We start from the raw sequence: 16,713 nt of genomic DNA on the forward strand, positions 1-16,713 counted from the left end.
ATAGGGGAAAATTAGAGGAAATTTAATGACAATGACTTCAGTTGAGTTTCCAATACAAATAAAAACTTTGACTTTACAACAACACTGACTTATGTTTGATGATTACTTACAGAACATGAAATCAAAGAAGAGGTTTGAATGAATCTTTGCCAACTGCCCAGGTGGAGAGGTATCTGATTCCAAGTCCAGGTTTTGTACAGTGGCCCTACTATTGGCTGCAGCACTAGACCTGCCTCCTTTCCCAGCCCATAAATGATGCAGGCTGGTCTCAGTGAATCACAGCTGGGAACAGAATTGGTTGCTTAGCAATCACAGCTTTGCATAGGGCAGGACGCTCAGCTGGAAGAGAAACTCAGAGGAGAGAATTCCTGAGGGAACTTGGCCATGGACCTGATCCCGAATTTCTCAGTGGAAACCTGGGTGCTCCTGGCTACCACCTGTGTAGTCCTCTATCTGTGAGTAACCTCCCTGTATCTCTAGAGCTGCGGTGCTAATCAGGAGCCATATTTCCCTTAGATGTTTGGGAGATTGAAAGAGATATTGGAGTGGAAGTTGATATAAACACTTATGTTCCCATTGATCGTATTATACAGATTACTTCAGTGCGTACCCCAGCCCCTCTTCCTGTGTGTGGAAGGTCACCAAGTGCAGTGGAAAACTCATCCCTTCCAAAGCTTTGGGAATATTAAGGGCAGGCACTTTGCTTGCGTTTTTGTCTCATTAATTTTGCTTTCTTTGTTCTGTCTGCTACAGGAGTCTTCTAGAAGGATTGTCCCCTGTTGATATGTGTGTTTCCTCCTCCTGCCCCACCCAGCTTTATTCTTGGTTTATTAGGATCCACAGTGCACCCCATACTTCATAATTGGATTACAGTCCACAGTTCCCCATTTTTTTGTGACCTCCTGGAAATACCATTTCCTCTTAAATGTCAGTTTTACCACTCTGCAATATATAGAGTTATTCTTCTATGAATAATGAATTTTCTATGGCAGAAATCAGTTGGGATAAGTGGGAGGGAACTCACTCCCCAGCTGGGCTTGCTGAGATGCCCCAGTAGATGTTGGAAACACAAGTCCTTTTGTGAAATTTTTTGGTGTCATAACATTTTATGAGATTTGTGTAGAATATTGGCTTAATTTTTAAAGGCTCACCACTAAAGAAGAAGAAAGAAGGTATTCATTCAACTCTCTGGGACATTATATGGCTCATTTCGTGTGGAATAATGCATATATTGCTTCTGATAGGGAGGTACCTGAATTTGGAGGGCCTCCTCTCTTGTAGTTGAAGACATTCTTGTGGTACATTGAACCATTTAACATACTATGGCATTTCAGTCATATTTTCCCAATTGTCCAGTAAGGGGCCAACCTTGTGAGACCAATATCAGCAAATTTAAATGGTAGCCTCTTACCTCACTTTGCCTTCTTTCCCTTAGTCTGACACTGTCAGTCACAATGGAGGGGGAAGGTTTTAGGATTCAGGACCCAAGGTGTGAGAATCTGAATATGACACAAAAAAGAGTGATTTTCAGGCAGCCTTGACCAGGGAGATTAAACTCAGATCAATTTTACAGTTGATGCACAGAGGCAGTAAGCTAAGTGGTTTGTGACTGACCATCTCCATCAATATGAGTGTGACTGGCACTGTGTACCAGGTAACTATCAACAATTAGAGGTCCAGATTCCAGGAGGAAAGGAGTGCCTGGAAATGAAAACTTAGTAATTATTTCTCTGCACAGTGTTATTATGAGACAAGCATCTTATCTGACAATGGAGGTTTTGATGTCTCTGAAGAGTATTTGAATTTCTCTGAATTCTTGACATAGTTTTCATTCTATGAAAATAAAAACAATGTGACTGTGCCCAGGTTGTTCTGAAAAGGCAGATTTAAAAAGGGCTTGATCCTAAATTTGTGCATTGCTTACAGGAAATCCTCTAAACAAACTGTAACAATTAATGTCACCATAGGTTCTCCTGACCCCATGTCATTGAATAGATGATATTAATCAGAATCCTGCTACTGGAGCAAAAGGATAAAAATTTACCCTTTCTACCTACAATGACCATATCACGTCAGAGAAAGTCAATTTCCTAAACTAAAAAAATCAAATTAATTGCCCAGAAAATATTCCAATTTGAATCTCTTAGAGACACTGAAGTTAGGGACACTTATCAAACATTCATTCTCTTATTGGAGCATAAACATTTAAGATTCTTTTTCTCATCATTGTGAATTTAGGAGTGTTGGTAGAGGTGGGAAAGGAAATAGTGAGCAAATGTAATTATTGCTCTTTGACTTTCTGCAGTTAACTTATCACCTACATGTTACCTTCCAAGCTTTAATGTTTAGTTCTGAGTCACTGATTAGCAAGTCCCCAATATGAGTAAAGCAACAATACTTAAGACTTGGCTTTCTTTTTCACTTTACAGATATGGAACCTATTCACAAGGACTTTTTAAGAAGCTGGGAATTCCTGGGCCAAAACCTGTGCCCTTTCTGGGAAATCTTCTGTCCTACCGTAACGTGAGTGCTGTTTGAGTGCCCCCTTTTGTTTCTTACGGTTGCAAACACCAGCTCAGTTCCATCAGTAAAAATTCTCCTTGAGAGGAAGGTTTGAGGGTCCAGGCTTTCAGAAATTATATGTGGGCACCAGCCAGAGTGTGGCTAGTATTCCCTGGGGCTTTCTTGTGAACTTTTTTTAGGCTTAGGTTTGCTTTAATGGAGCAACTCAAATATTTCATCAACACTTGTTCAGAACATGCTGCTCAGAAGTGGTGAATATGAAGAGTGTTTTCTTTCTGCCTTGTGAGGATTCCAGGCAGGTTCAGTTGTACTTAGTGAGTATTTGAGAAAAGCAGGAAAGGTTTCCCCAGTAGCACCTCACCAAACGGTGTGCACCAGATTCAGACATTCTCTTTTGTACCAGAGCTCACAAGCATCTCCCTTCCTGATAAATGCCTTTGAAATATCAGTTTGTAAGGAATCTCACATGTTTACCTTGGGGGGAATTTGAACATATTGAATTATTTTAAGAACTCCTGAATTCACTTATGATTATTTGCATGGATCTATCCCAGCTTTGTCACCTGTGACCCCTTTTGGTATTTGAGAAATAGAACAAGAGCATTCTGCTTTACTCTTTTTCCTTCCAAGAGAGAACCCTATATTAAATTTAAGTATGGGTTTTGGGGTATAGGACACATAAGGATGGTTGTATAAATACCTCAGATATTTAACCAGTAATACATTTAGTTTTTCTAAACAAAGGCAAAATAACTTGCATAAAATCACAAGAAAATGGACAATTTGATGAAATCATTAAAATTTAAGCAGTAAATGGAATATAATTTGTGCCTTGAGTTTGGGCTGAACTTTTGTGGTTAACCTGTGTGATATTTTTCCAGGGACTAGACTGAAGGCCAGCAGCAGTGCTCATGTGTGTGGGCTCCTCTCTGGTCGGATTTCCTTTCCTGAAGGCTCTAGGCTACCTCTTTGATCCTAAAATTTCATACTGTTTTTTTTCCATTTGTAAAAAGCAATTCATTTCCTTTTCATCATTCCCAGATGAACATTTTTGTAAATACTCCCCCAAGATCTACTATCCTTAGTCCTCCTTTTGTATTGATAACTGTACAAGTGTAACTTAATCTCAAGGAGATTTGCTTTCAGAAGTCAGAGATGAGTCTGACAGTAGCTATTTACTTTTCTGTGACTTATGTATAGAGATGGCATCTCCCCATCTCTTTCCATTTTGAGCAAGTGCACTGGATAGCAAGTACACTTCATCTTCTCTAACCTATCACTCTTAACACCCAACAACATCCCTGACATTTACACAAATCTCTTATTTGTGTAAATAAATAAAAGAGAGAGATCCTTCCTGTCTGTAACTTCCAATTCCACCAAACTCTAGAGAAAAATCATGAGGGAAGTTAAAAGGATGTTGAACAAGGAGATTAAAGGTTCACATTCCTCATGTGTTCCTGCACAGAATAGTTCAGATATGCAGGATTTTAGAGATAACACAGATACAACAAAAACACCACAGTTACTAAATATTCGTAGATGAGGAAATTTCCTTCAAAATGGGCATTATTCAGAAAATTCAAGAGTGACTCTTAGTCAAATACTTCTGTCCTTTCCCTTTTATGTCCCGGAATAAGGATTTCCCTCTGTCAGTGTGGCATAGTTAGTCTGATTTCACGGAATCTTAGTTTGTGACCCAATTAAACAGGGTTTGGTGTACTTAAAACAATAATGGATTTTCAATTTTGTTTCTTGCCTCAGGGTGTTTGGAAATTTGATTTGGAATGCCACAAAAAGTATGGGGAAATGTGGGGGTGAGTATTCTGGAATCTTCCATGGGGAAGACTTGTTAAGATGAGGTTCCACGAGGTCACTGCCAGCTGAGCTCCTGTGATGTGGGTTTCCATTGTAAAGATTTGTAGCCCTGTCCAAACAAGGGTTCCACATGTTACTTGGTGTCTAGGTCTACAGTCTAAATTAGGTTGGTTTAGACTCTTCTCTGGGTTTTGATGGCCCACATTCTAGCCTCAGTTTCTGTCCCGTATCTTGCTATTCCCTTCCTCTCCATTTTCCCCTCCACAAGTCCTTTTAAATTGCAATAAAAATGCCTTATTTCAGACACTTTGAATATGTGCTCATTAAGGCCTGATAGCATCTCCTTCCCACATTGATTCCCTTTTAGTTAAAAGCCCAGACTCCTTTATACTGATTTAAACATGTGCTTTTGAAAGAAGGGCTATGAGAACATAATTAAGTGTATCAAGAAATAATCTACATTGAGTTCTAAAACTTCTCTTTAAAGGTAGCATTTTTTCCTTTGTTTTGTTTGTTTTTAATTCAAGCCAAAACTTTTTTTTTGGAAGAGTTGTGGTTTAAACTAAGATCCATGAGCTTGCTAGGTAGATGCTATTTGAGCCATTTCCCCAGATCTTCAAGGCAAGGTTTTGTAATATGTGTATATTTTCTTGTCTAACTCATTCTACCAATTTTGAAGAAGAGATGTAGGTGATTTTTAAATCATGATGTTTCTCTTTCATTTAGTGGTTTTGTAGTTTCACCTGACTAAAGGGGACCTGTCATTCCCTTTCAGTTGTTGGAGGTTTAATGAGAGCCTTGGAAGAGGCATCATCACTGTGCTTGTGCACTGCAACCAGGTGGGAGGAGGCTTTGCCCCTTCCTACCTCTTCATCTTCCCTCATCAGTCCTTGGAAACCACAGAGCTGGCAGGAGGATCTGCTGGGTTGACATGGCCAATAAAGACCATGAGATCCAATAGCAAGATCATGCACTACTGCAATTCTAAGACCCACGTGTAACTGCTCCTTGCAACATTGTTACTTGTGAGCACTCCTTAGCTTGTCTGTAACTATTCACTGATGTGTTTATTTTTTGACATTGAAATATTTTATTTATTTTGCAGTGCAGAGGATCAAACTCAGAGCATTGTGTCTTCTAGGTGATCAGTCTACCACTAAGCTATATATCCAGGCCATATATTAAAATATTTTAAACATACAAAAATTCAGGAGAGTGGCAAATGCAACTTGTGTATGAATCGCCTAGATTTAATGAAGGTCACATGTTGTTTCTTACCATGATGTCTCTGAAGAGCTATTTTTTCTTTCAATTTTCTTCCCTGCTTGAGCCACTTCAGCCTTTTTTTTGATGAAGTGGCTTCTGTGATCAGATTCCATAATTGAACTCACCTAATATTGCTGTGTATGTACAAATAGAGAGATGGTTTATGTAACGTCAGAATCAATGTCTGGATCCCAGGGTGTGAGTTCAGCTGAAGAATTGACTCTGTTAAAGTGGTGTAATTAGCTGTGTTTTCCCCTCACAGGTATTATGAAGGTCGACAGCCTATGTTAGTTATCACAGACCCAGAGATGATCAAATCAGTGCTTGTGAAAGAATGCTATTCTGTCTTCACAAACAGGCCGGTAGGCATCCCTTTTTTGAAATGTTAAACTTTTCTGTTAAAATTATTTATTATGTTTTTATTTTGAAATAATAATGGATTCACAGTAACTTGACAAAACCACGTTCATGGAACCTCTATGTACTCTTCATGATGTTCATCTTAATGGGAATATCTTGCATAAGCTTAAGTGTAACATACTCCCCTTACCATGATAAAAAGTGGATACAACCCACAGATCTGACTCAGTGTTCTTCAGTTTTTCATGTCCTTGTTTGTGTGTTTGTATCTCTGTGCAAATTTTATCACATGTCTAGATTTAAAAACCAACACAGTCAAGAAACAGAACTGTCCTTCACCATGAAATGCCCTCTTGCAAGTCTTCCAGAGTCACCAAGCATAGTTTACAGGGTTCATCCACTCTTCCTTTTACATATTGTGCTTTTTGTGTCAGGTCTGATCAAGATTTTCCCAACTCTCCTGAATGTTCCCTCCATGGATTCTTCTTACACTATTGTCAAAAACTAGTCAGGCCCATTTTGGGGAGTCTGTTTCTCATTCTCTACAACTTTTGCTGTTGGCCATTGTATGTTTCCTGTTTACCACACCACATTTTTTTTTTCACTATTGTCCCTCTATAGTGAGTCTTAACTTTATGTAGACTGATTCTCCCCACTTCATTTCTTTGCACAATTCTTTTAGACATTTTGGCCCTTTCTTCTATCCAAACTCAGAATAACTTGTCTATGTCTAGAAAACTCTAGGTGAGATTTTGATTAAAAATGAAACAAAAATACAGATAAATATGGAGAAAAATCTCATCATTACTATGTTGGCTTCCAATCCTTCAACACAGCCACCATTTCTTGAAGTTTTATTCAATTGCTTTGGCCAAAAATCCATGACTTTCAGTCTAGGAAAGCTACAAGTGTTTTAGATTTACCCTTAAAGTATTTAGTTTTGGTGTATTTGTAAATAGTATTTTCTAAATATTGTTGCTCTCTACAAATGGGATTGAATTTGTTGTTGACTTTGTGTTTCACAACTCTGCTGAGCTCACTTACTATTAGTATTTCTTTTGCATATGATTTGAGATGTTCTGTGTGCACAATGATATTACCTGAAAGTAGGGATGATTCTGTATATTCCTGTGCTATCTGTATACCTCCTATTTCATTTTGCCTTTTTGCACTACCAAGGACAAACAGAATGGTGTTGAATGTGAGTAGTGAGAGCAGATTTTTTTGAATTGTTGCTGGTCTTAAGGGGAAATTTTCAGCCTTTCCCAATAAGTGTGATTTTAGCGGAAGGCTTTATTCACAGGTGCTCTTTGTCATGTGAAGGGAGTTCCCCTCTTTTTCTATTCTTCTGAGGTTCTTTCATAATGGAGGGTTGGATGACTCCATTTTAGAACAAAATATAGCTATGGAAGATGAAAGAGAGTTTCTAACAGAGAAATGCAATTATCTTTCTTTTCTTTGTGTCCATGCATAAAGTATTAGAGTAAAAGTATTTCCACATAACTCCATTATACCTTCAGAATGACAAATAAATCCCTAATTTTTAAAGAGTTAACTATGATTTTTTAAAAATCATCACATCAAGGCTGTCCTTTTTCAAATTGATCATGCTTCAGATACATGAACATATAGACGTGGCCTGAGGCAAAAGTTTTCCAAGGCCATACCCTACCTGCCACCAATCCATTTCTACTTTGTAAGCCTTGGAGGATGCACTAGGACTTCTTCCCTCTATTCCTCCATCTAAAAGTTTCCCCAGCACAAAAGGGATTTGCATTTTTGCATCCAAGTCAAGAATGGAATATATTGGCTTCAAACCACACCAGGCAGCCATGTATCTCCCCCACCCTAACAAGAAGGAAGGCAATTTTGGTCAATATTTATGGATCATATAATGTGCTCCTAGTAGAAAGTCACTGACTACTGTTTAAATAAGCAATGTCTGTTTTGCAAACTTCCTACAACTGTGAATAGCTCCACAACCTTTGTAAAACAAATTCTACTTTTCTTTGTTTCTAGGATTCTGGTCCACTGGGATTCATGAGTAAAGCACTCACTTTCAGTAAGGATGAAGTATGGAAGAGAATGCGAACATTGCTGTCTCCAACCTTCACTGGTGGAAAACTCAAGGAGGTAATAAAATAAGAGGATTTTCCATGGGAAATTTTAAAGAATGAATCTGGGGTAAGATAGAAACTATGTTCATGTTCCTTTTCCAAGAGGCTTTGTAAGAATGGTCTCTCATCTTTGTATGCAGAAGACCCATTATAAAAATTCATCATACAATCTCACTTCTTGTGTCATGATTGGGGATGTCTTGTCTTTCTGGGACTTTAATCTCCACACTGAAGTACAGGTGGTGTTGTGTTTTGTGCTCAGATGTTCCCCATCATTGAACAGTATGGAAACACCTTGGTGAAAAACCTGAGGCGAGAGGCAGATAAAGGCGAGCCTGTCACCATCAAAGAGTGAGTAGCAGGGCAGCTGCTGGTGTTCTGAGTTCTGTCAGGAGACCCTCGTTCAATGGAACTGAAATTCCCACCATTGAGCTCTCCAGGGACCAGAGGAAAGCAGGTGTGTTGTGGCCAATCAATGGGCCTTCAAAGAAGTGGTAACTCCCAGGAGAAGGCAGGGCAGTGAGGTGTGGGCCTATGAAGTGGTCTTTGTCCTTGTATCCAAGGGAAGATTAGTTTAGCAGGGAATATGTCACCTTGTATATTTTAGATGAAAGAAGACACCGTTACATCAAAGTTGTGACTGTAGAGGGCTGGGAATGGCAGAAGGGAAATTTACTTTGTGCATTTAGACAGTGGGCATGGTGGGAAAACTACAATGTGGAACTTCCAAGAACTCAAAACTCCTCATGATTTGCAAAGGAGAAGAGCAAAGCACTAGACATTGAGATTTTCTTCATTTTCCCCTTCTTCCAAACTCAAAAGAGAAAAGCTGTACAAAGACTGGGCAGTGCAGTTCTATCACTTATTGTATAAACTGGGCCACTTTGAGTTATGCAGAAACCACATATATAAACAGCCTGACCTAGGCCAGCTGGGGACAAGAAGTCATTTAATTCTAGGAAGAAACAAATCAATTTTGGAGAGCTTCATTTCTGTTTTTTTTATTCATTTATTCACATGTGCATACATTGTTTGGGTCAGTTCTCCCCCCTGACCCTCTCTCCCACCTTCTCCTCCCTTCCACCCTCAGTTACAGGCAGGTCCTGTTCTGCCTTTATCACTAGTTTTGTTGAAGAAAAGAGACAAGCATAATAAGGAAGACAAAGTGTTTTTGGTAGTTGAGTTAAGGATAGCTATACAGAAATATTCCTAGCATTGCTTTCTTGTACACATGTTATGATCCATGTTAATTCACTCTAACTGATCTTTAAACTGATCACTGATCCCCTTCTCATGATAACCTGTGTTGCTTTAAGATTTCTGTATTAGCTCCTCTGGAGTGGAGACATCAAATGCTTCAGTTTTTGGGTTTTCTACCTATTTCTATATCACCCATATGTGCTGTCCCTTTGTCATGTGGTCCCAGTCCAACCACATTGCTGCATTTGCCCTAGATCTAAAGTCCACATATCAGGGAGAACATACGATTTTTGGTCTTCGGAGCTTGGCTGACCTCGCTCAGAATAATGTTCTCGAATTCTATCCATTTACCTGCAAATGATAAGATTTCATTCTTCTTCATGGTTGAGTAAAATTCCACTGTGTACAGTATTACATTTTCCTGATCCATTCATCAATAGTAAGGCATCTTGGTTGTTTCCATAACTTAGCTATTGTGAATAGTGTTGCAATAAACATGGGTGTGCAGGTGCCCCTGGAGTAACCTGTGTTACATTCTTTTGGGTATGTCCTCAGGAGTGGGATTGCTGGATCATATGGCAGGTCTATGTTTAGACTTTTAAGAAGTCTCCAATTTTTTTTCCAGAGTGGTTGTACCAGCTTGCATTCCCACCAGCAATGTATGAGGGTTCCTTTTCCCCCACATCCTCGCCAACACATGTTGTTGGTGGTGTTTTTGATGATGGCTATTCTAACAGGGGTGAGGTGGAATCTTAGTGTGGTTTTAATTTGCATTTCCTTTATGGCTAGAGATGGTGAGCATTTTTTCATGTGCTTTTTGGCCATTTGAATTTCTTGTTTTGAGAAAGTTCTATTAAGTTCAGTTGCCCATTTTTAATTGGTTCATTGATTTTAGGAGAGTTTAGTTTCTTAAGTTCCCTGTATATTCTGGTTATCAGTCCTTTGTCTGATGTGTAGCTGGCAAATATTTTCTCCCACTCTGTGGGTGGTCTCTTCAGTTTAGAGACCATTTCTTTTGTTGTGCAGACTTTTTAATTTTATGAAGTCCCATCTTTTCTCTTAGTTGCTGGGCTGCTGGGGTTGTATTGAGGAAGTCCTTGCCTATACCTATTAGTTCCAGAGTGTTTCCTGCTCCTTCCTGTACTAACTTCAGAGTTTCAGGTCTGATATTTTGGTCCTTGATCCACTTTGAGTTGATACTAGTACAGGGTGATAGACATGGATCTAGTAACAGTTTCTTGCAGATGAATAACCACTTTTCCCAGCAACATTTGTTGAAGAGGCTGTCTTTTCTCCATCATATGTTTTTGGCACCTTTGTCAAAAATGAGGTGGGTATAGTTGTGTGGATTCATATCTGGATCTTCTATTCTGTTCCATTGGTCTTCATGTCTGTTTTTCTGCCAGTACCATGCTGTTTTCACTGCTATTGATTTGTAATATAGTTTGAAGTTGGGTATTGTGATATCTCCAGCATTGCTTTTTTTGCTGAATATTGCCTTGGCTATTCACAGTCTCTTGTGTTTCCAAATGAACTTTAGAGAAGATTTTTCAGTCTCTGTGATGAAAGTCATTGGGATTTTGATGGGAACTGCATCAAACATGTAGATTGCTTTCAGTAGTATAGCCATTTTTACTATGTTGGTTCTACCGATCCATGAGCACAGGAGATCCTTCCATCTTCTGTAGTCTTCCTCGATCTCTTTCTTCATGAATTTGTAATTCTCCTTGTAGAGGTCACTCACATCTTTTTAAAAATTTACTCCTAGGCATTTGATTTTTTTGAGGCTATTGTGAATGGAATTGTTTTCATATATTCCTTCTCAGTTTGTTCATTGTTGCTGTATAGAAAAGCTAATGGTTTTGTAGGTTGATTTTGTATCCTGCCACCTTGCTGTAGCTTTTATGGTGTCTAAGAGTTTTTGGGTAGAGTTTTTTTGGTCTTTAAGGTATAGGCTCATATCATCTGCAAATAAGGATATTTTGACAGTTTCTTTACCTATTTGTATTCCTTTAATTTCTTCTTCTTGCCTAATTGCTCTGGTTAGGAATTCCAGTACTATGTTGAGTAGGAGTGGGGATAGTGGGCATCCTTGTCTCGTTCCTGATTTTAGAGGGAATGGTTTCAGTTTTTCATTGTTAAGTATTATGTTGGCTTTATGTTTGTCATAAATAGCATTTACAATGTTGAGGTACATTCCTTCTAGTCCTAGTTTTCTTAGAGCTTTTATCATGAAATGGTGTTGGATCTTATCACAGGCTTTTTCTGCATCTATTGAGATGATCAAGTGGTTTTTGTCTTTTCTTTTATTGACATGCTGTATTACATTTATTGATTTTTGTATGTTGAACCATCCCTTCACCTGTGGGATGAAGCCGACTTGGTCATGGTGAATGATATTTCTGATGTGTTGTTGAATTCGGTTTGCCATTATTTTATTAATGATTTTCGCATGAATGTTCATTAAGGAAATTGGCCTATAATTCTCCTTTTTTGAGGTGTCTTTGTCTGGTTTTGGGATGAGAGTAATATTGGCTTCATAGAATGAGTTAGGCAGTGTTCCTTCCCTTTCTATTTTGTGGAACAGTTTAAGGAGAGTTGGTATTAGTTCTTCTTTAAATGTCTGATAGAATTCAGCAGTGACTCCATTCTGCTTATTGTTTTTGTTTTGTTGTTATTTTCCCAATACTGAGCATCAAACCAGGACCTTGCACATACTAAGCAAATGCTCTACCTCCTACCTGTATCCTCCCGGTGGTGTTTATTATGATACTTAAATTGGGAATATTCTTGTGTTTTATTTGGTACACTCATGCCTCCACCTTCAGGGAAACCTCAGTTCCTTGGAGTTGGGGTAAAGCTGGTGCATCAGAATCTTGAGCAGAGAGTTTGGAGGAGGAAGGTGATGTTCCTGGCTACTCAGGACAGGGTGTTGCTATTGAGCAGCTACTGGGAATTGTTCCTGGTGCACACTCTCTGTGAAGGGAAGAACTTTATCAACATTCCCTTTTTTGCATCCCCTAAGAAGAGTCACTTATCCCACCCTTGTCCTGCTGAAGGACAGTGCCAACAATCTGTTATCATCCATATTCTCACAATGCTGTAATTTTTCCTGGTTCTAGGTTTCTGTCTCTTGTGACTGAGCTCCTTGTGTCAGAGCGTGAGTCTATCTCTCTAGTGTCCCCGCCAGCCCTGTAACAAAGGCAGCTGGATCACTGGCGTCTGGTGAACTGACATCTCACCAGTGTGTGTGGTGGGACCATAGACCATCAGATGGCCCAGCAGGTGGTTCTGACACTGCATGAAGAAGAGCAGATACTAATTTTCAAGGTCTTTCTCCACTCAGCATCTTCGGGGCCTACAGCATGGACGTGGTCATCGGTACTTCATTTGGAGTGAATGTTGATTCTCTCAACAACCCACAAGACCCTTTTGTGGAAAAAGCCAAGAAGCTCTTTAGCTTTAGTTTTTTTGATCCATTGTCTTTCTCTGTGGGTATGTAAGTTATTTCTTCTATCTCTCTCTCTCTCATCTCAGACTCCCTTTAGTGAGCCATAATTCAGATGTCCTATAATTCACTTGCTTAAAATATGGAAGACAATGTGGAGAACACTCACCATTGTCACCTGCATCACACTTTTGCCAACTGAGTTACCTTGAACCTTGTCTCTGTCTTTCCCTAATCCCATTTGACCTAAAGTACCCCTGCCTTGTTTTGTTTAGCAGTATATTTCCATGTGAAGCCTATGTCATTACTTACTTTTTATGTGTGCAATTAATACTTTATGTCTATTGGTGGGCAGTCAGGTTTATTTTTACATTTTGAATATTGTGAATAGTGAACATTTTAAAGAAGAGAGTACTTGAACCTTTATTTTCAAGTTTCCTGGGTGTGTTCTCAGGGATAGTTTGCTGAGTTATAAAGTAAGTCTATGCTTAACTTATTAAAGAACTGAGAAAATGTTTTCTGTAATGCTTTTATGCTCCGTGCAGGAATGTATGAGGGCTTCAGTTGGCCAGCCTCCATTCAAATACTTGGTTTTTTAATGTTTTTGATTGTAGCACTGCCCTCCCCCTGGCAGGTCTGAAGTAGTCTCACACTGTACTTTTCATTTGAATTTTCCTAATGTTAATCATACTGATCAATACTGAGGATTTAAATTTCTTCTTTTTATTATTTTATTTTTATTATTACTGTACTTGGGGTACATTGTGACACTTACAAAAGTTCTTACAATACATGGTAGTTCAATTTGCCCCATCCATCATTCTCCCCCATTCCTGGAATAATTTCATTTCTCCAATTACATACACGAGTACATAATATTCCACCATATTCACACTCCTTCACCTTTCTCTTGTATCCTCCACCCTGACTGCTATTAACACACCCCTGACAGGACCTGTTTTCTAGTCTTGTTCTGTTTTTGGAAAAAAATGATATTTTTGTTTGTTTATGTTAGCTATACAGGGTGTTTCATTGTGATATTTCCAAGTATATATATGTTATAGCCTGAACTGGTTCATAGCTTAATGTCTATTCAAACCTTTTACTAATGTGTAGCTGAATTGCTTTTGTTTTTGTTATCGAGATGTAAGATTTCTTTATATATTCTAGATACCAGCCTTTACCAGATATATGCGTTACAGACATTTCTCCTATTCTGTAGCTATCTTTTCACTGTTTAAACAATTACTATATATTAATTTTACAAAATGAGGAAATTGTGACATTTCCATGCATGCCTGTAGTATACTTTGATCAAATTTACCCTTCTCCTACTCTTCCTTATACCTCTCTCTTCTATCTCACTCCTTTCTAACTTTCTTTAAATTACATATGGGTTTCATTAGGCCTTTTTATACATGCAATACATATAATGTGCTTCAGTCCTATTCTCAATTCCTTCCTCTCTTTTCTCTCTACTACCTCCCACTGGTTATCCCCCAACAGTCACCCTTAAATGTTCAAGGCCTTTCATTTTTTTACTTTAGATCTAGATTGCATATGAGAGAAAGCATGTGATATTTGTTGTTCTGAGTCTGCTTACTTCATGTAATTTGATCATCTCTAGTTCCATCCATTTTCCTGAATATGACATAATTTCATTTTCCTTTATGGAAAATAATATTCTTTAGTACATACATAAAACATTTAAAATCCATTCATCAGTGTATGGGCACAAGCCTGATTCTATAACTTGGTTTTCTGTTTGAATACTCTGAAGTAATTCAGCATGTAAAAAGTAAACATTGAATTATTTGTCTGGCATTTCAGCCATTTCTGTATCTTTGGATTCAGTTGTTGAGGTGTTATAGACTTTTGAAGAGTCATATTTCCTAGATTTTTTCATATTTCTTGTTAGGTTGGATATCCCTCACCCCATCACTCAGAGGAATATGTGCATACAGCAATAAACAAGTCACTGATTTAAGACCAAACATATCTCTAAAAGAAATAAAACAAAATCAGAAACCTCATTTACATCTTCCAATAACAGTATAGAAATAAGAAACTAGAGTTCTTACAGGGTAAGCTAGGACTTTAAAAATTATTCATGATGTAGGTATAAAAATTAAGGAGTGAAAATGAGGGGTGATGGATGGAAGGGAGAGAGGGTATGAAATATGAAGATGTGTGAATAATATTACATGAAACACAGTTTAGTTATTTCAGAGAAAGAGAATATAGTCAGAGAATGAAAAGAATAAAAAAATTAGAAGAAAATTTAAAATAAAAGTCATTATTTGCTCCTTGCTGAGCAGGAGACTGTATTCCCCCTGTCGGTGAGCAGGGGTTTTCCTACGATCTCTGGCCCTCATCTTCCGTCCATTACTCTCCTGATGTGTTCCCTCCTGTTTCCCCTCTAACCCCAAGATTGCTGGTGCTACGTGGGCTTGGCGGTCAGTAGTTGGCTAAGGCTCTGAGTCTTCCTGTTTGTCTCCATTACTTTCTTCTTCTGCTGACTTTATGATTTCATTTTCTGTCCAATTCTTTAGTGATATATGGTGTAAAGTTTGATTATTTATTTGAGATCTTTAAAACAATTATAGTACCTCTAAGTACTGCCTTTCCTGTATCTGACAAGCTTGGTATATTGTGTCTTTATTTTTATTAATTTCAAATGATATTTGAGTTCTTTGTTCCATTGTTTTTATCAGGATGTATTTATTAATTTCCACTTATTTTATATCCCTCTTCTTTTCCTTTATGGTTTTACTGCATCATAGTATAAGCACATAAACTATATTATTGCTATGGTGAGTGCTCTCCCTTGAACTGTGCTGTTAATTACAGCACCAGACTATTGACTTGTTTATACAAATGGATGTAGTTCAGATAAAAGGTAATAATCCAGTAAAAAAGGTCACAGTCCAGAAAAAAGATAAATCTAGATAAAAGACTGTTCTTCTCTGAATTGTGCCATTAATTATAGCACCAGACTATTGACTTGTTTATACAAATGGCTGTAGTCCAGGTGAAAGGGTAAGAGTGTAGATAAAAAGGTAAGAGTCCAGAAAATGGATAAGAGTCCAGATAAAAGACAGCTCTTCCTTGAATTGTACTGTTAATTAGAGCACCAGACTATGAACTTGTTTATACAAATGGCTACAGGCCAGATGAAAAGGTTAAGTCCAGATAAAAGGGTAGAAGAAGAAACACTGCTCATTTGGTACTCCAAAGATGTAAAAAAGAGCAATGATTCCATAGTCATGGTGAAGGCTTTAGGTGTGATTTGCTCCTGTTCAGCCAGTGACCTGAAGCCCAAATAAATTTCATAGGCAGAAAATATTTTGGTTGAGACCCTCATGCATTTTGGTCATTTAATTCCTTCAGAAAGCTATAATTACTCCTGGTAAAATTTTGCATTTCCAGTAAGGTTTATATTTTCTCTTTCCTTCTAGTTTTATTTCCATTCCTTACCCAAATATATGAGATGTTAAATATCACCTTGTTTCCGGCTGATTCTATAGATTTTTTCAAAAAATTTGTAAAAAACATGAAAGAAAATCGCCTAGATTCTGACCAGAAGGTAAAATGTGGTGGTGGTGGTGGTGGTTTCATAAGGATGCTCACATTTTGATTAAAGATTGGACTGTGTACATGTGATGTTTGCACTTCCCTATGTATTTTGAGGGGGTTAGGGAAGGAAAGTGTTTATATTCTGGGGGGAAAGAAGCAGGTGGGGTTGGAGAAGTTGATGGAGAATGAGGCAGCGAGACAGAGTTCACCAGTTAACAATAGAAAGGAAAATTACTGCGCCATGGCACAAGTAGTGGTGAAATAAAAAATTTGCCACTTTTCTTCTCCTCAAAATATTGTCAAAGATGAAAATTACTGTTTAGAAATTTACATTTACTGCTATTGTCATGTCCCCAGATCTTTTATTGTCAAAACTCATTTCAGTTCTGATCCTCTTTATTAACA

The 16,713-nt window shown here is 38.1% G+C and overlaps 1 protein-coding gene and 1 pseudogene across 1 annotated transcript in view; one reads left to right on the forward strand and one right to left on the reverse strand.

Annotated features, from left to right (window-relative positions):
• Window positions 1-16,713, reverse strand: part of LOC141424244 (cytochrome P450 3A4-like) — a 148,369-nt pseudogene that overhangs the window by 60,515 nt on the left and 71,141 nt on the right.
• The window catches only part of LOC109701918 (cytochrome P450 3A11-like), a 33,695-nt gene continuing 17,267 nt past the window's right edge, over window positions 286-16,713 (forward strand). Inside the window, exons 1-8 of the mRNA XM_020187359.2 lie at window positions 286-455; window positions 2,430-2,523; window positions 4,288-4,340; window positions 5,870-5,969; window positions 7,987-8,100; window positions 8,347-8,435; window positions 12,631-12,779; window positions 16,191-16,318. Coding sequence (XP_020042948.2) covers window positions 385-455; window positions 2,430-2,523; window positions 4,288-4,340; window positions 5,870-5,969; window positions 7,987-8,100; window positions 8,347-8,435; window positions 12,631-12,779; window positions 16,191-16,318 — 798 coding nt within the window. The 5' untranslated portion in view covers window positions 286-384. The remainder of the gene's footprint in view (window positions 456-2,429; window positions 2,524-4,287; window positions 4,341-5,869; window positions 5,970-7,986; window positions 8,101-8,346; window positions 8,436-12,630; window positions 12,780-16,190; window positions 16,319-16,713) is intronic.

The sequence above is a fragment of the Castor canadensis genome, chromosome 6 (assembly GCF_047511655.1).
Source record: "Castor canadensis chromosome 6, mCasCan1.hap1v2, whole genome shotgun sequence".
NCBI classification, from domain to species: domain Eukaryota; kingdom Metazoa; phylum Chordata; class Mammalia; order Rodentia; family Castoridae; genus Castor; species Castor canadensis.